At 36.3% G+C, this 19,190-nt stretch overlaps 3 protein-coding genes and 1 long non-coding RNA gene across 4 annotated transcripts; 1 reads left to right on the top strand and 3 right to left on the bottom strand.

Annotated features, from left to right (window-relative positions):
• Nucleotides 1–935: 935 nt before the first annotated feature.
• Nucleotides 936–3,931, bottom strand: LOC145157094 (receptor-like protein Cf-9). Its single transcript, XM_079076230.1, has 2 exons — nt 1,081–3,931; nt 936–997 (listed from the first exon to the last, which is right to left on the bottom strand). The coding sequence occupies exon 1, from the start codon at nt 3,929–3,931 to the stop codon at nt 1,097–1,099; it is 2,835 nt and encodes a 944-aa protein (XP_078932356.1). The 3' UTR covers nt 936–997; nt 1,081–1,096.
• A 4,286-nt stretch (nt 3,932–8,217) lies between these two features.
• LOC145161386 (receptor-like protein 6) lies at nt 8,218–11,110 on the bottom strand. Its single transcript, XM_079080897.1, has one exon. The coding sequence runs from the start codon at nt 11,086–11,088 to the stop codon at nt 8,380–8,382; it is 2,709 nt and encodes a 902-aa protein (XP_078937023.1). The 5' UTR covers nt 11,089–11,110; the 3' UTR covers nt 8,218–8,379.
• A 980-nt stretch (nt 11,111–12,090) lies between these two features.
• LOC145157093 (uncharacterized) lies at nt 12,091–13,275 on the top strand. The gene is made up of 2 exons (XR_013737085.1): nt 12,091–12,422; nt 12,894–13,275. It is a non-coding gene; the product is annotated as an uncharacterized LOC145157093 (long non-coding RNA).
• Nucleotides 13,276–14,832: 1,557 nt separating this feature from the next.
• LOC145161385 (receptor-like protein 9DC3) lies at nt 14,833–17,894 on the bottom strand. The gene has a single exon (XM_079080896.1). It carries the CDS (start codon nt 17,803–17,805, stop codon nt 15,022–15,024), a length of 2,784 nt encoding a protein of 927 aa, XP_078937022.1. The 5' UTR covers nt 17,806–17,894; the 3' UTR covers nt 14,833–15,021.
• Between the last annotated feature and the right edge of the window lie 1,296 nt (nt 17,895–19,190).

Here is a 19,190-nt window from a genome sequence, read left to right as displayed (position 1 = left end):
TCTTATGGAAGTTTTGGAGTTTGATGAGCTATAGGTTTTGACTAATCGTAAAGCATGACTTGCTTAATTTTGATGTCAAGGTGGAGATTGTGGAAAAGTTACCTCCAAAATTAGCAAGTGGCAAATAGTTCAGGGGTTATTTCCGTAACTTATCATTTACTATTCATAGTTTGACTATGAATAGTAATATAAGTGTGAATTTGGAAATGAGAATGGACGGTGGTTAATATTATAATATATATATGTTAATTTTGGAATGAAGAATGGATGGTAGGCGCCTACAAACCTTTTTCCGCCTACAATTTTGGACATCTTCTTTCTTTCCTTTCATATTTTATGTTTTGGCTATAAATAGCCTAAGTCATAGAACTTATAACCTTAACCCAAGAACCCACGAACCAAAATCAAATATATATATATATATATATATATATATATATATATATATATATATTGATACACCACCGTATATTTTAGCTCTCCCACTCTATTTGTAATCTCTTTCATAATCCCTGTAAACACTGCAAATTATAGTGAATTGTTTCTCGGCTTCCTCCGCCCGTGGTTTTTTCCCGATTTGGGTTTCCACGTAAATTCATGTGTCTCTATTCTATTTATTTTATTCGTATTACGTTGTGATTGTTACGCTTTGATAATTTTTGATCTCATTCCGCATTAAGCTAATATTATTTAAGTCAATTTGGATCCGTCGTATTTTACAACACAGATTAATTATGATCGATGGTTATTGCAACTAATTATCCAAATCAACACCTCACATGATATACCTAGTCAATTCACCTTTAGGATATGATTACAGCCTTAACGCTTCAAGAAATCCACAAACCAAGATTCCCTTAATATTAATGGCGTTGGAAAAAATTTGAACAACGAAATTATATAAAGAAAAAGGACAATAAAAAGTAAACCCAAGATTCAAACACCTACAAATCAAGGGCTGCATAATCCAAAAGTTCCAAGTGCACCCACAAGTTCTCTACATGTATCGGGGAAATAAAACACAGTAAGCCATTCAGCGCATTTTAAAGAAACGAAAAAACATGTAAAATACATACATACCGGTCAAAAGCCAATTTCATTTTCCAATATATATAAATCTTCTTGTGTTTTTCCTTGTGTGGAGCATGTGCTCTCCTGCATCAACAATCGCATTGAACCATTTTGGTCGTCCGGTAGACAACATGACATAACCCATGACTAATCCAAGTATGATCCCACACCCATACCCCATCATCACCACTCTCCACGTAAATCCGCTCCTCATATCTTCATCAGCTTCAAGTTGTGTTTCAAGTGGATGCACACACTTTTTGGCTAACGGAAGACCACACAGTTCTGGATTCCCACCGAATGAAGCCTCGAATGTACTAAGTTGTGTTCCTTCTGGTATACGTCCCTTAAGATGGTTGTCAGAGAGATTTAAGAATCCAAGAAAATTCAAGTCTGCAAGGCTTCTGGGGATCTCTCCTGTGAGTTGGTTCCAAGATAGGTCCAAGGATTCAATCTCTGAAAGATACCCTAAAACAGATGGAATCTGCCCTATGAGACGGTTGTGGGATAGGTCAAGCACTATGAGTGAAGAAAGAGAACCAATGACGCCCGGGATCTCCCCTTCAAATTTGTTGTTTGATAGATCAACAATTACATAGTTAACCAAAATTTGTGGAAACTCTTGCTCCACGCCTTTCACCGTGGTAATGACAGAGTAATATTTTCCATACGCAGATAAATATTTTGGTTTAGTGCTATTCTTTACCACGTTCTTCATGGCACTAAAATTTTGCAAATACTTTCGTGGGAGATGGCCTACAAACCTATTATGAGATAAGTCGAGGACTCTCATACTTAGAAATACACTTCTATTTGTAGAAGAGGTTTCAATGACACCATGCAACTTGTTTGATTTGAGGATGAGAACCTGCAGCTTTGGAAGATCGCCTAACCATCCAGGGAATTTGCCATTTAACCGGTTGTTCCCCAAATCTAGTACAATCAAGGATTGACAATTGGACAAGGAACTTGGGACCTTTCCCTGTAATTGATTTCCATTCAAATTCAGTCCCTCTAATTGTTCACAATCCTTGTACACATCAGGGATGCTGCCATGAAAATGATTGTTCCCAATATCTACCATCGAAAGAGAGGGGATAATATTTCCCAAGTATTGTGGGATCACTCCATCAAAACTATTATTGGACATATCCAGAAAATATAGATGTCTCAGGTTGCAAATTGATGAAGGGAATGGTCCTTCAATCTGGTTGGACTTTACATTCAAATACTCTAGAGAAGAGTTGATGTTTCCCAAGCATTGTGGAATCACTCCACTAAAGCTATTGTTGGATATATCCAAATCATATAGATTTCTCATGTTGCAAATTGATGGAGGGAATGCTCCTTGGATCTGGTTGGATTGCAAATACAAATCTTCCATTACATCCCATTGAAATTGTGGCAACCCTGATATTGAGTTATGTGAGAGATTCAAGTAGTACAGCCTATTTGCTCCTATCTCCCCTGCCCAATCAGGAATGTGGCCATGTATATCGTTATTTGATAGATCTAAAAATGTAAGATTTTTCATGGCTTGTAAAGACTCTGGAAACATATTTAACTTGCAAGATGCCAAACCTAAGCTCAGAAAATCAGGGTTGGCATAGCTGAAGGAATTGTTGGAGACAACAGATAAGCCACTATAAGAGAGATCAAGTGATTGAAGGTTTGGTAGGTTTGATAACAATGCATCGAAATCCCATACACCTGTGAAATTATTCCATGAAAGGTCAAGGCGTGTGAGGTTAATAAATTGGACACATGATGCTGTGGTGGAGCCTTGATTAATCTCTCCATCAGATTGATTGCTCTCAGGGGATAATATCTTTAATGATCGACAACCGAAGAAATCTGATGGTAAGCCTCCACTAAACATGTTAAGTGATAGATCAAAAGTTTTAAGGTGCCTAAAGTTAACTAGGGGTTTGGGAAGGGACCCCACCAAACCACAAGAAGACAGATCCAAGTAGTTCAAGGAGGTGAGATGGCCAATCGAGTCGAGTGTTTCTCCTGAGAAGTTGTTGAAGGAGAGATCTAAACACTTGAGAGGGATGTTAGTGCTCGTGTTAACTTTGGGCAATGGACCAATTAAGTAATTTCCAGACAATTCAAGTTCTTCTAAATATGGAAGATTAAATATGTTATTAGATAGTTTCCCTTGCAAACCAGTATAGCTAAGATGGAGTGATCGTAGAGAAGAGGAGATATTAAGATAAGTAGGCAAAACACAACGTATCTGAACTCCGGGAATCAAGAGCTCTCTCAAATGAGTAGAATTTCGCAGCAGATTCATCAAAACATAAGGTTGCATTTGCAATCTATAATTATAAGAGACATCAAGAGAAACCAATCTAGGAAGAACTAAGATTTCCCTAGAAATTTGGCCAGCTAACCTACATCCAGAGATGTTGAGATGTGTGAGACTATTAGAAAACCTATGAATTTCATGTGGGAGTTGGGAATCAGTAAGATCATTGAAAGCAAGGTTGAGTGTTCGGAGATGAGGAAGGCGAAAGAGGGTGGAGTTAGGGTGGATAGTACCTCGTAGCATACCACAACTTAGGTCGATACCAATAACATCACCCGTGAAGTGGTTGCAAGTCACACCATTCCACTTACAACAGTCCGTATTCTTGTTCCAGTTCATCATAATGGGATAGTAATCAGAACCAAGCCAATATTCACATGGGGTATAATCGTATGAAAATTTGATGGGTGAAAGGTTTTGTTTAAAGAGAAGTAAATCAAGGGCTTGTTGAGCAGAGCATTTGTGAGTGTCATTGAAAGAAGAGGAAGAAGAAACAGAGATGAGGAAAAAGAAAAAGGAAAAGAAGAGAAGCATCGTTGAATTACTCATCCTCTTTAATTTGTTATAACCTTTTACACAAACCCAAATATATATATATATATATATATATATATATATATATATATATATATATATATATATATATTCATGGTTATTTGCTTGGAGTTGTTAATCAGAGAGTTTAAGGTCTAGTCAACATCCAATAGTTTGTGGTCTAATTCTTTTTCTAAACATAAGGTATGAGTTGTTCAGGTCTTCTGAATGGGGTCCTCAATATTTATAATTCTCTCTAATTGTGAAAAATCTCCAACTTCTAATTAACTTATCGATCAAAAGATCAGTTGATGAAACTTCTTCCAGAAGAAGTTAATTAGGAATTAAGTCTTTACATATATATAATAATACTTTCATGTTGATTTTAGGTTTCCCTAAGTTTTTATTTTAATAGGTGAGATCTTTAGTTATACGTTCGTATAAACTTTTCCGGCGAACCAATCTGCACAAGCCACAAGTACATTTAATTCTGAATGGCCGATCGAATTGGGCTATACATTATGAAGAGACTAGATGGAGAGGAAAATCTGGAGCAAAATCTGTAGATAATAAAAGGGAGAGAGATGATAGATTGAACATATTTATGCTATTTGACATTTGGCATGTGGTATGTGGTAGGCCTTCAAATAAATTATGTTATCTAATTGTGTAAAATTTTCGACTCCTACTTGACTGAACAAAATCACATCATTATTACTTAATCAATACTAAACTTTAAAAAATGCACAACTTCCTATATATCAGAAGAGCATGCATAAATGCACACAGGTAACATGAAAAAAAGTGATGCATAGTTCAAATGTAGAGGCACACATTTAATAAAGTGTAAAAACAATTTTCTATATTTTTTTACTGCCAAAAATGTTTCAGATTTGGAGGAGAAGGTACCTACAGAGTTTCTGCAACAAGTTCTTATCTGTTTTCTGATTCAATGGTGCATGTGAATGAATGATATTACTTTGTAGCAATGGTCTTTGTCCAAGAAAGTATAAACTTATGAACAAGAAAAATAAAATGTGTATGCATCATGTTGATTGAAGTGGCATGACATATATACATAATACATGGATGGCACAAAATCAAAACTTCTTAAGCAGGACATGGACATGGGAAGTACAGAGTCAAAAACATGTGCAACATAATTGGTCTTAAACATGCTCATAAATTGTCTTCCATGATCAAGAATAGACAAGCAAGTAACACATAATGTATGCCCATAAAGTGATGATGATGGTTTAGGCCAAGAACTGAAGTAACCTGGTAAGAACTGAAATATGAAGCACAGGGTAAAATCAAACTAAATTGAAGTTACAATTTTTGATCGTTTGAAGTCAAACCTGTTGAAACCGAATCACACTATGTTCAATAACAAAATTCACACTGCGTGGATATAAACTTACAGGTTTAATCTATCAATTTTCCAACGTTAAGTCGTGGCTCAGGTGAGATCGATTGATCTACTGAGGAACCAACACTAGTTGGAGAAACACAATTTCAAAATTGATTCAAAGATTCTTATATTTGACCATAGGAAAAGGAATGTTTGACACAAGTCAAAGCGAACATAACAAGATAATATAATTTCAAGGATTTAGTCACGCCTTGGTTTTAAAAAGCGGCACTTTGGACCGCTTAAAGCGCTAAGCGCTCATATGAAAATCAAAACCGCTTTTGAATTAGTAATGCGCTCAGATTCCTTAACTCACCGCTTAAGTCGGCGCTTTTGCCGCTTTTTCCGATTTGGTAAAGCGGCGCTTAATCGCGCTTTTGGTATACTGGGCTTATTTAATTAGCTGGGCCAGGTTTAGTGTATTTTTAATTAGATACATAGGTTGTAGGGTTATTAAAATGAGAATTCATACGTGTTGTAACATCAGTAGGCGGGAAAACGTTTCTTCTTCTCCATATTCATCTTCAGCCTCCTGCCCTCCTCTCTCCTCTGAACACAACAGTTGGAATCAAGTGAATCAACATTCAAGTTGACGATGATGTTGTCCAAGTTGACGATGATGATGACCGTTTCGCATATTTTTAGTTTTTATGATTAAGGATTAAGAATTTAGGACTTAAGTTCTGCCTTTTTTTATCACCATGCCTGAAGCTACTTTTAACTTTTGAAATTGACTTTTGACTTTTGAAATTGATGCCTTATGCAATATGCAGGATATGGTTTTTTTTAAGTATTTGTATATAATTTCTATATTTTAATTTTTTTTAATAATGTGCGCTTCGTGTGCTCTAAGCGGGCGCTTTCGCTTAGCGCTTAACGCTTTTACTCCCAAAGCCCAAAGCGCTTTGAGGCGCTTTACGCTATTTAAAACCAAGAGTCACGCATTTGGGAAAAAATCAACCAGAAATTGACGTTAATTAAGGGAACTTACCGAAGGCAACCAACCCTGAGTGAGAGGCGAAAGACAGGGAGAAAGCGGCAGCAAATGCGATCACAACGTTTTAGGGGCCGGTGGCGGAGTCAGATCGCCGGTATATAATTAATATAATAAAAATAATTAAAAGTAAAATATTTTCACTAACACAAATTACACAAATCATTCCCATTTCTCTGATAAAAAAATCAACAAACCATTTCTCTATGTTAGAATATTTTTCTAACACAAGAATCGGTTGAAATTTGTTGGTGATTTTATATCACTAATGTTATTTAAGTGTGATGGGGTTAATTTATTGATCAATGTCACTTTGACAAATTATTGAACAAATCGGTATGGTGCGGAGTGCACATTTTGTTTAATTTTGTCTTTGTTGAAAGTATACTGCTATTTAGGGGCGAAGCCCCTGAACCGACGGGGGTCCGGGGGCAGCGCCCCTGGGAGCGGGGTCCAAGGGGCGGCAGCCCCTGGCGGGGTCCAAGGGGCGGCAGCCCCTGGCTGGGGTCGAGCTGGATTTTTATATATGTTATGTTACTATGTTAAAAATGCATCAGAAATCTGGATTTTTGGTAAATATACCCGGTTTTGTGATCCATATTTTAGACCCGAATTTAAGTTAGTTTATGATGTTTTGACAGTTTTAGGACATAAAACTGTCATGTGGCAGTTTTAAGACCGGAAGTTTTTCTGGTTATATGATCATATCCAAAATCTGTTGTTGCTACTCTTCTTCTTCATAACATCTTGAACATTTTTCTCTTCTGTTTTCTCAATTCTAAGTCTTATCCGATTAAAGATTGGGAGTACCACCCAAATACTTTAATCTGAAAGTGAAACCACAATTCTCAGAATTTCCAAGGCTATTTTATCCCGATTTTCTTACAAAATTTTCCACTAGCACAAAACTAATTTGAACTTAATAACAACTATTATTTTAATATAGATAATGTAATAAAATTATTTTAAAGGATATGTACTCTTTATTATCATGTGAAACTAACAATTCAACTCAATAATGGTTATGCGCATGGGGCGTTGAGGGAGGGGCAAAGTGGGCAACTGCTAGGGCCTAATTTTTATTTTTTTGGAACCTAATTTTTTTTTTTTTTGGAACCCAATTTTTTTTATATTATATATGTATGTATATTTATTTAAAAATAAAAAACTTATAATAGCAATAAAGGCCTCTTTTTTCTCGCTCGTCCAGGGCATTTGAGAATATTTAAATCCTCGGCCTTGGTTATGCGTTCAATGTCCACCTATATAGATAGTTATACTTATCACTAAAGCCTTCCATTAAGTTCTTAATAAACTCAGCTCAACAACTCATCTCTTAACTTAAATAACTAGGGAGATCATTAGAAGAACAATGTAATTGGTTTGAAGTCAAACGGATCAGCCAAGCATTAGTGATAGAAAAAACATGAAATCTTGACTAATTAGTACACAAGCAGTGATGGGAAGTACACGAGCAGTAGTAAGCCCACAATCTGCTTCTTTCAATCATTAAGGTAATATACTTTGGTCCAAATGCTCCCAAACTTTTCATAACTGATAACTCTTCCAAATGATATCAAATGGATGTAATAAGTCTTACAACTTATTTTATGCTCAACTACATCACACTGAACTATGACTTAATGATCACTAGAGGTCTTGATGTTTCACAAGTTGAATAACGCACTTTTTAATCTACAATTTTGTTCCAATTGGCGGAGGGGCGCCTTGCCAAAAGTCCTAATACGCTAGGCCATAGGCGCTTTGGATCAAATCCTATAAGTACTATTATTATCTCTTAATATATAAAACCTTTAATACATCTCTAAGAAATATAATTCTAATTGTAAATTCAACATAAAACCAAACAAACTTCATATACAACATGATCTTGGCACTTACAAATCAACAACTGCATAATATAAAAGTTCTAGGTGCTCCGATGGGTTTCGTTGCCTATATATAGAAAATTAGATAGAGAAAACAAGTAAACCATTTGGTGCATTCTCAAGAAATAGAAAAACATGTAAACTAGATACCAATCACAAGATAATTTATTTATTCATTTGGATGCCCACACTTTTTGGGTAACGGAAGACCACAGAGTTCTGGATTCCCTCCAAATGAATTGCCAAATTTACCGAATTGTGTTCCTAATGGAATACGCCCCATAAGATGGTTTTGCGAGAGGTTTAAGGATCTAAGAAATTTCAATTCTGCAAGGCTTCCAGGGATCTCTCCGTTGAGTTTGTTCCATGATAGATCTAAGGATTCAATCTCCGAGAGATTCCCTAAAACATAGGGAATTCGACCTGTGAGGCTGTTGTGGGATAGGTCAAGCACCATAAGTGAAGTAAGGTAACCGATTACACTCGGAATCTCCCCATCAAATTTGTTGTTCGATAGATCCAAAATTACATAATCAACCAAAATTTGTGGAATCGCTTGCTCCAAGCCTTTCACCACACTGACAGAGTAATAATTTCCACCCACTGGCAAAGATTTTGGTTTTGTGCTATTCGTTACCGTGTTCTTCATGGCATTGAAATTTTGTAAATACTCTCGTGGAAAATGACCTACAAATTCATTATGAGATAATTCGAGAACTCTCATGCTTGGAAATGCACTTTTAATTGTAGATGGAGTTTCAATGAGACCATGTAACTTGTTTGATTTAAGGGCAAGAACTTGCAGCATTGGGAGATCGCCTAAAAATTCGGGGAATGTGTCATTTAATTGGTTGTTCCCCAGATCTAAAACCTTCAAGTATTGGCATTTGGACAAGGAACGTGGGATTTCTCCTTGTAATTGATTTCCATTAAAAATAAGCCCCTCTAATTGTCCACACTCTTCATACACATTTGGAATAGTGCCATGGAAATGATTGTTCCCCATATCCATCATCAAAAGAGAGGAGATGATATTTCCCAAGCATTGTGGAATCACACCACCAAAATTATTATCGGACATATCCAGAAATGTTAGAGCGCTGAGGTTGCAAATTAATGGAGGGAAGAATCCTTGAATCAGATTGGACTTGAGATTCAAATACTCTAGAGAGAAGCTGATATCTCCCAAGCATTGTGGAATCACACCACTAAAGCTATTATTGGATATATCCAGAGAGATTAGATTTATCAGGTTGCAAATTGATGGAGGGAATGGTCCTTGAATCTGGTTGGACTGCAGATACAGATAATTTATTCCATCTTGTTGAAATTGTGGCAAGCCTGTTATGGAGTTATACGAGAGATCCAAATAATCCAACAAATCACCTCCGATCTCCCCTGCCCAATGAGGAATGGGGCCATGTATGCTATTATTTGATAAATCTAAAAATGAAAGATTTTTCATGGCTCGTAAGGACTCTGGAAACAAATTTAATTTGCAAGATGCCAAACCTAAGAAGGAAAATTCAGGGTTGACATAGCTGGAAGAATTGTCGGAGACAACAGATAAGCCACTATCAGATAGCATAAGTAATTGAAGGTTTGGTAGGCTTGATAGCAATACTTCAAGTTCCCACAAACCTGTGAAATTATTTGATGAAAGGCCAAGGTGAGTGAGGTTGATGAGTTGGATGAATGATGGTGAAGTGGAGCCTCCATTAATCTCGCCATGCAACTGATTGTTGTCAAGGGATAATCTCTTTAATGATCGACACTTGAACAACTCTGATGGCAATCCTCCAGTAAACATGTTATTACCAAGATAAAGGTTTTCTAGCAATGGAAGAGTAAACAATGAAGAAGGCAACGTTCCTTTAAGCATGTTACCTTCTACATTAAGAGTAGTAAGATTCCTAAGGTTAACAAGAGATTTAGGAAGGGACCCCACTAAACCACATGAAGAGAGACCCAGGTGGTTCAAAGATTTGAGATGGCCAATCGAGTCAGGTATCTCTCCTGATAAGTTGGTGAAGGAGAGATGTAACCACTTGAGAGGGACGTTAATGCTCATGTTGACTTTGGGTATTGGACCAGTGACAAACGAATTGCCTCTCAAGTGAAGTTTCTCTAAATATTGAAGATTCAAGATGTTATCAGGTAACTTCCCTCGCAAACCAGTGTAGCTAAGATCGAGTGATTTTAGAGAAGACTTGAGATCAAGATAAGTGGGTAAAACCCAACCTAAAATATTAAGTTCGGAAATCAAGAGCTCTCTCAAATGAGTATAATTTCGCAGCATACTCTTCAAAACATAAGGTTGCATTTGCAATCCATTATTCCCAGAGAGATCAAGAGAGACCAAATTAGGAGGAAATGAGATTTCCGAAGAGATTTCACCTGTAAACCTACATCGAGAGATGTTGAGATGTGTGAGACTATTAGAAAAGTCACGTGGAAGTTGGGAATCAGTAAGATCATTGTAAGCAAGGTTGAGTGTTTGGAGATGAGGAAGGCGAAAGAGGGAGGTGTTAGGATGGAGGGTACCTTGTAGCATACCACAACTCAAGTCAATGCTGATAACATCACCTGTGTCTTGGTTGCATGTGATACCACTCCACTTGCAACAGTCTGTATTCTTGTTCCAGTTCATCATAATTGGATAATAATAATCAGAACCAAGCCAATCTTGGCATGGGGAATAATATGGAGGGTAATCGAATGAGAAATTGATGGAGGAAAGGTTTTGTTTAAAGAGAAGCAAATCAAGGGTCTGTTGAGGAGAGCATTTGTGAGTGGTGGCATTGAAAGAAGAGGAAGAAGCAACAAAGATGAGGAAAAAGAAAAGGGAGAAGAAGAGAAGCACCTTTGAATTACTCATCCTCTTTAATTTGCTATAAACATTTGAACATGCTCAAGTATATATACTCAATTCTAGTATAAAAAGTATATGTCTGGAGTTGCTATCCGACACCTTCGATAGCTATTATTGTCTTTTATTGAGATTTGAACTCGAGATAATTAATTTTTGGCGGTACATAGAGAATTACCAAAATATCCCTAACTTTAATTAAATGATTCTATGATAATATGATACCTCAGTCAAAGGTAAATCATATTATTAAGGTTTTTAGATGTCTAATCTAATCTAAAGCAATCTTCTGAGTGAATTCAACAAACACTTACCTAGCTATTTCCAAGTAATTCAACAAGCTCTTATATGTTTTGTGATCCAATGGTGCATATGAAGGGAAGACTTGGGTTGTGTCTTTCTTGAAATTAAATATGGTGGGTAGGTCCTTGATTACATCTAGTCTTCTTGCAACTTGTGCATAAAGTTGAAATTCCAGTTCTATGTGCTGTAAACAATACTATTTGATGAAGTCTTTCATTCAAGTTGGCTGGGATTTTAAGTCCTTGTGGAATTTGGGGGTTATCCAAGACTCTGAATTGGAGAATGGGGGGTCTTTAGTGATTAGTTAATGATGTATGCTTATTTTGACTTTTCAACACTATATATACATACAAAATTATAGAAGGCATAAAGAAACCCGAAAACATTAATTTAGGACAGCAAATGTTCATAAACTCACTCAAATAAGTACATACATAATTCGAATTTGGATCGAGTTCACATACTTTACCACTTCGTTCATCCATAAAATTTGTTACTTTTATTATTGGTCATTGCCGAAAAAAAAAAAACAAACAAACATCTTTTTAAAATGTATTTATGTATCAATTCACAACTATCAACAGATATTAATTTGTAGCAATGGTTTTGGTCAAAATGTTTTTTTTTTTAATAATTTCTCAGTAGTATGGAGCATCTTGGATAGGCCCTCGACTTTAATTTTCTTATTACGTTGTGCTTCCAATTTTGACTCGTGTAAGAAAAACAAGACAGCTGGTTGTTCGGAACTGTTTGTTTGTGTGCTGATTGGGTCCGGTCAGTTTGTTTGATAAGTGTGAAAAGTCGTTCTGACTCGGTAATGAGGGAAAGAGATGCTGACTGGGTCAATTCCACAATTATACCCTTCGTGCATCACAAACGACGCTCCTTTGCAGTCTCCTTCCTCGTCATCTATTCCAGGCGTCGGCTCCTCCCACCTCCGCCCAGCGCCGGCTCCGTCTTCTTCCTGCCTCACCATCGCTTCCTTCTACATTGTGGCTTGTTCTTCGTTTATGCTCCTAATCGAATTGCATATGTAAAAGGTATTGCCTCTGAATTGATTGCTTCTTGGTGTTGTTTCTTTCGTTTCCTCCATCTTGTTCCTGATAATAGTGTGAAGGCATCTTGTTCCTGATCGAATTTTAAAACACAGTCCCATATTCTCTTTAATCATAATACGAATTATTGCTTCTTACCTTCACACTATTATCATGCCCCTTTCACCGATCTAGAGAATTGAGAGAGAAGTGTCAAACAGTATCCACGTACTCAATAGATGAGTTATTGAATAAATTGTGTCCACAGCATTAGCATTTGGTATAACAAAAACCTTTTCGGGTGGAAGCCCAGATCTTAAAACCGTGTTTTCTTTACTTGTATGTGAGAGCTTGACTCACATCTGCTAAAGTAAATTGGAGTACTTTGTTCATATGAATGCTTCCAATATCAGCAAAACCATATAATGAATGATCAGTAAATAAAACTTTATAACCCATTGTTCGTGCATGCATTAGAGCTTCATGACAAAGAGTTGAAAAAGCTTGATGACCATGGACTAATGAGATCTTTTCACGAATGATAATTGTTCTCACAAATGGGAGTGTTCCATAGAAAGTTGGTATTAATGTGTTTTGCATTAGAAATGGTTTCCAAGAGACATAATAGACTTTTAATCTGTTTGTCATGTATCTTACCCCAGAACGATTTGCATATGCATGAGTCATGACCACAACCTGGAATGTAAAGTGATTGAATGTCAAACGGTATCCACCAGCTCAACAGATGAGTTATTTTGTTGTTTGCAATTGTTATATATTTGCAATCTTTATTCATGTGGATTCTTTCAAAGGAGATCATAACTTCATCTAATTGTTATATATTTGCAATATTTATTCATTTGGATTTTGTATAACTATTTAGATATTTCATCAAACATATATATTTTATTTGTCACAAAGCAGAACAAAAGGGTAAAATGGTCGTTTTCAGTAGTCAACATAGCCGGTCAGATACGTAATCAAACAACATAATTTCACTGAGATGCAGTCAGAGCTTCAGACTCAGTCAGATATGACTCGGTCAACAACTATGATTTAATTGTTGACTACTTGTGTGGACTTTTCAACTACAATTTATAATTAAAGTACAATTTTTTGTCCCTGTGGTTTGTTGATTTTAATGGATATGGTCCATGAAAAGAACTATTAACATTTTTCATACCTGAATTGTAAACTTTTGTCATGCTTTCAGCCAAACATTAAATATATACAAATCACCATTTTGCACCTATCTTCTTGATCTCCTACATCTTTATTCTCAATAAAACCATAAATTCAATACTTAAACCCCAAAACACAATTGATCAAAATTTTAGGGCTTTTTCATTATTTTATACCAATAACTAAAATATTGGGACTTTTCTAAAGATTACCTTTAAACTAATGTATATTATATGATCTAAGTTAATATGTACCATTCCCCGTCTTCTTTCTTGCGCTCTTTCTAGGCTCACCGTGTGTTTTCGTCGTTGTCGTCGAACCCAACAACAAAAAGCTCACTCACAAGCATCGTTAACTCCATCGATTTTCCAAAATCATCCATTCACAACTCTAAGATCATCTTTCAATCTCCAAATGAAGAAAGGAGAAATGTTGTTTTTTACCCATGTTGAGTTTTTTAAGCTCGATTGTTCATTCTTCATGGTTTTCTAGCCCTTTTGTAGGGAAACGAGGGTCAAGTAAGACTTGAGCCAAGGTATCAGTGGTTAAACCATGTGGGATTCGTCTTATGTTGTTAACAACACTATGGCCAATGCCATTAATGTATGGGTTCAAACCATGGTTCGAGTCATGGTTAGGTAATAGGAACATCCATGTGATCAGCAAGGATTTTCTCCTTTCTTCATTTGGAGATTGAAAGTGATCACAGAGTTGTGAATGGATGATTTTGGAAAATCAATGGAGTTAACGATGCTTGTGAGTGAGCTTTTGTTGTTGGGTTCGACGACGGCGACGAAACACACAGTGAGCTTAGAAAGAGCGCAAGAAAGAAGATGGGGAATGGTACATATTAACTTAGATCATATAATGTACATTAGTTTAAATGTAATCTTCAAAAAAGTCCAAATATTTTGGTTATTGGCAAAAAATAATGAAAAAAAAACCCTAAAATTTTGATCAATTAATGAAAAAGCCTCAAAATTTGGATCAATTAACGAAAAAAGACGAGATATTGGCTAAATCTGTGAAACCGGCCACGAAGGGTTATTCCGAAGTTTTAGCCGGTAATCTGTCTTTTTTTGTAAACAAAAATTAATTTAGGATTAAACCGTAAATTGGCCCAAAATATTATGATTTTTTTGGAGATTTCCCGAGTAAGATTTAACAACATTAAAGGAATCAAAATAACAAAAGTATATACTTTAACTGCTATTAATTAAGATTCTACATCCATTAAAACATGTTCACCCACCTACCAACTAACTTAAGTAATAAATATAGACAAAATAATCCAAATTCGAAAAACACTAAAAACAAACATAACTAAGAATACATAAATTTCTCTATGAAAAAAAAATAAGGTGTTTATCATATTCGGGTCAAACAGGAAAACATGTGAAGCACATACCATACAGAAACTAGTTTACTTCCCAATAAATATGTATCTTCTTCTTATTTTGTTTTTCCTTGTCTGGATCATATGCTCTGCTGCATCGAATATTGCATTTAACCACTTTGGTTTTCCAGTTGACAACATGACATATGCTATAACGAATCCAGGTAGGGTGCCACATCCATATCCCAACATCACCACTTTCCATGTAAATCCACTCTCATCTTCATCTCCATCACCATCAGTAACTTCAAGTTGTGGGGAACGTCGATGCTCACAATGCTTGGTCAACGGAAACCCACACAATCCCAAATTCCCTTCGAAAGACCTCCCTTCAAACGTGTTGAATTGTGTTCCTTGTGGAATACGTCCCACAAGATGATTTTGTGAGAGGTCTAACACTGCAAGATTATTGATGTCTGCAAGACTTTGAGGGATCTCTCCTGTAAGTTTGTTCCATGATAGGTCCAATGATTCAATCTCCAAGAGACTACCCAGAGTATGTGGGATTCCACCATTGAGGTTGTTATGGGATAAGTTGAGCACTATAAGTGAGTTAAGAGTGCCAACGATGTCAGGAATCTTTCCTTCAAATTTGTTACTGGATAAATCAAGAATTGTGTAGTCAACCAAAAGCTGTGGAAATGGAAGTTGATGACCTTTCACCCCAACTACTATAGAGTAATACTTTCCATTGAATTCGAAATATTCTGGTGTCGAGCCCATCCGTACCGCATCCTTCATGGCATTGAAATATTGAAAATATTTCCCGGGGAGATGTCCGGCAAACTGGTTATGAGATATGTCAAGAACTCGCAGAAGTGAAAATGGGAGTTTAATTGTAGAAGATGTTTCAATAGGACCATGAAAATTGTTTGATTTAAGAACAAGAACCTGTAGCCCTGGAAGGTCTCCTAACCAGCCAGGAAATGTGCCATACAACTGGTTGTTTCCCAAATCAAGTATTTCCAAATCTCTACATTTGGATAAAAAAATAGGAACCTCTCCATCAAATTGATTTCCATTCAAAATAAGCCACTTTAATTGTCGATTATATGCGCACACATTTGGAATGGTTCCAATAAAAAGATTGGTCCCCAAATGTATCATCCCAAGAGAGCTCATATTTCCAAAGCATTGTGGAATCACTCCATCAAAGCTATTATTGGACATATCAAGATATTCTAGATTTCTCATGTTGCAAATTGATGGAGGGAATGGTCCTTGAATCATGTTGGACTTGATGGACATTTGAGTTACTCCACCCCATTGAAACTGTGGCAAGCTTGTAATAGAGTTATTTGAGAGATCCACAGCAATCAACTGATTTCCTCCTATCTCCCCTACCCAATCAGGAATATGACCCCCTATGTTGTTGCCATATAATAATAGATATTGAAGCTTTTTCATAGCTCGTAAGGACTCCGGAAACACATTTAGGTTGCAAGATGCCAAATTTAAAAACCAGAAATTAGGGTTGACATAGGTAGGGGAATCGTCGCTGAGAACAGTTAAGCCACTATAGGAGAGATCGAGTCCTGTAAGGTTTGGTAGGCTTGATAACAAGGTTTCGAAATTCCACACACCTCTTAAATTATTCGATTGAAGGTCAAGGAGACTGAGGTTGATGAGTTGGATGAATAACAAAGGAGTGGAGGCTTGATTAATCTCGCTATCTAATTGGTTCGCACGAAGGATTAACTGTTTTAATGACCAACACTTGAACAACTCTGATGGTAAGCCTCCACTAAACAAGTTAAAACCAAGAACAACGTCTTCTATTAAGGGAAGAGTAAATAACGAAGAAGGCAACGTTCCATTAAGCATGTTACCTTCTACATTAAGAGTGGTAAGATGTGTAAGGTTAAATAAGGATTTGGGAAACGCCCCCAGCAAACTACAAGAAGAGAGATCCAAATATTTCAAGGACGTGAGATAGCCGATTGAGTCTAATGTATCTCCTGATAAATTGGTGGATGAGAGACCCAAATACTTTAGAGGGATGTTAATGCTCTTGTTAACATTGGGCAATGGACCAGTAAGGTACCAATTGTTTGCCAAGTCAAGTTTTTCCAAATATGGAAGATTGAACATGTTATCAGGTAATTTCCCTTGCAAACCAGTCCAGCTAAGATCTAGTGATTTTAGAGAAGAAGAGATATTAAGAGAAGTGGGTAAAACCCAACCTATATCAACATGAGCCATGACAACCTCTCTCAAATGAGTGGAATTTCGCAACAGATTCCTTAAAACATAAGGATTCATTTTCAATCCATTGTTTGAAGAGAGATCAAGAGAAACCAATTTAGGAAGGAACAAGATTTCCACAGGAATATCGCCGACAAGCCCACATGAAGAGATATTTAGATGTGTGAGACTATTGGAAAACCTACTAATTTCAGGTGGAAGTTGGGAAGCAGTAAAATCATTGTAAGCAAGGTTTAGTTTTTGGAGATGAGGAAGATCAAAGAGGGAGGTGTTAGGGTGGATGATACCTTGTAGCATCCCACAACTTAAGTTGATACCGATAATATCACCAGTGTTGTGGTTGCAAGTCACACCATTCCACTTGCAACAGTCTGTATTTTTCTTCCAGTTCATCATAACTGGATAATAATCAGAGCCAAGCAAATGACGACATGCCAAATCATCTGGGGCATGCATTGAAGAAAGGTTTTGTTTAAAGAGAAGCAACGCAAGGGTCTGCTGAGGAGAGCATTTGGGAGTGGTATTGAAAGAAGAGGAAGAAGCAAAACAGATAAAGGGAAAGAAAAGAAAAGGGAACAATGAGAGAAGCAACTTTGAATTACTCATTTTTATTGAATTTTTAAGAATTTTTACACTTGCTACAAATAGATGTGGTATTTTGAATAGATTGAACTCAGAAAAAAAACATTTTATAATATTATGCTTGCATCTTACTTGAATGGAAAGCTGGCGCTTATAAAAATATTCACATTATAAACCAATACTTATTGTCAATCAGTAGCAAAGAGGTTGGATGGGATTAATTAATTGTTTGTATTATCAAGTATGGATTTTTTTTTTTTTTCAAAATGGTTGACTATGCTGGACATAATTTATGTGTATTGATTGTGTCACGTAGTAGTCAAATTATTGTGTTGTAGCTTGTTTGTTATCCAGCAATAAATGTGATCCAGATTCTAGAAAAAAGGCGGATGTACAGTAGTATAACTGAGGGGAGAGATGCCCCTAATTAATGTGACCCCACTTATAGATTTTATCTTAAAAAAATAATATTTTGTCAACTTATCTGTCAGTATTGCCCTCGATGAATGAAGAAACAAGACACTGAACCTGATGTTTAAATTCATTGACCAACATGTTAATAATATAGGCTGCAGGCTGCAGTTGATCTTGTTTAAAATCTGTATAGATAGATTTATATTGTATATATGTATAAGTCATCTTAGAAAAACTGATGCTCGTTCAGGGTGTTTTGCAGGTTCCTGATTGTGCTGTGTGTAGCTTGCTTCTCATTTGTCATCTCTGTAGTGTAACTCTTGTACAAGTACATGTATACTTTATTGCATTACTAGTTCATCCCATCAAGAATATTAATTGTGTTGCTAATTCTGTCTAAACGTCATATCCTCGGGCATTGTTGTAATTCCAAATCCAAATCAAGTTTAGTAGTTATGTGCTGTTTATTGATATACTAACTCTTTAATAGTTATCCGCTTTACAAAAGTTATGCCTTCAAAAAATTTTAACTGTGATCTGCTGTGAAGTCATGTGTTTTGTTGTGGCTCAAGGACACGGTGGAGATTGTGGTGGCAGTGGTGATTCTTTATATCATGATTTCCAACATTCAAGAGGTTTGGATCTCCACGGAATTTGCTATTACAAATGAAAGATACCGACTACAGTACCTTAATACTCTTCACCTACATCTTTCTAACCGATTTCCATCCCTCTCCCATGACACACGATGCTCCTGAACTAACTAACTTCTGTTGACTTTTCTAATATCATTAACTAAATAATAAAAGTTTTATACAGACGTATCGGGTAAACGAGCAACAAGTTGTGCCGCAACCCCTTTTTGGATGACAAAACTAATTTTTTAAAAACATCCATAGATCTTGGGGTCATAACATTACTATGCATGACCTGTTGTACTTGGACTTATGGAGGAGTTCCACAACATTACGCGCAAGGAAGCCGAAAATATCAAA

The sequence above is a fragment of the Lactuca virosa genome, chromosome 2 (genome assembly GCF_052849685.1).
Source record: "Lactuca virosa cultivar CGN04683 chromosome 2, Lactuca_virosa_CGN04683_v6, whole genome shotgun sequence".
In the NCBI taxonomy this organism is placed as follows: domain Eukaryota; kingdom Viridiplantae; phylum Streptophyta; class Magnoliopsida; order Asterales; family Asteraceae; genus Lactuca; species Lactuca virosa.
The sequence above is the reverse complement of the archived record's forward strand: the minus strand, read 5'-3'. Positions and strand labels throughout refer to the sequence as shown.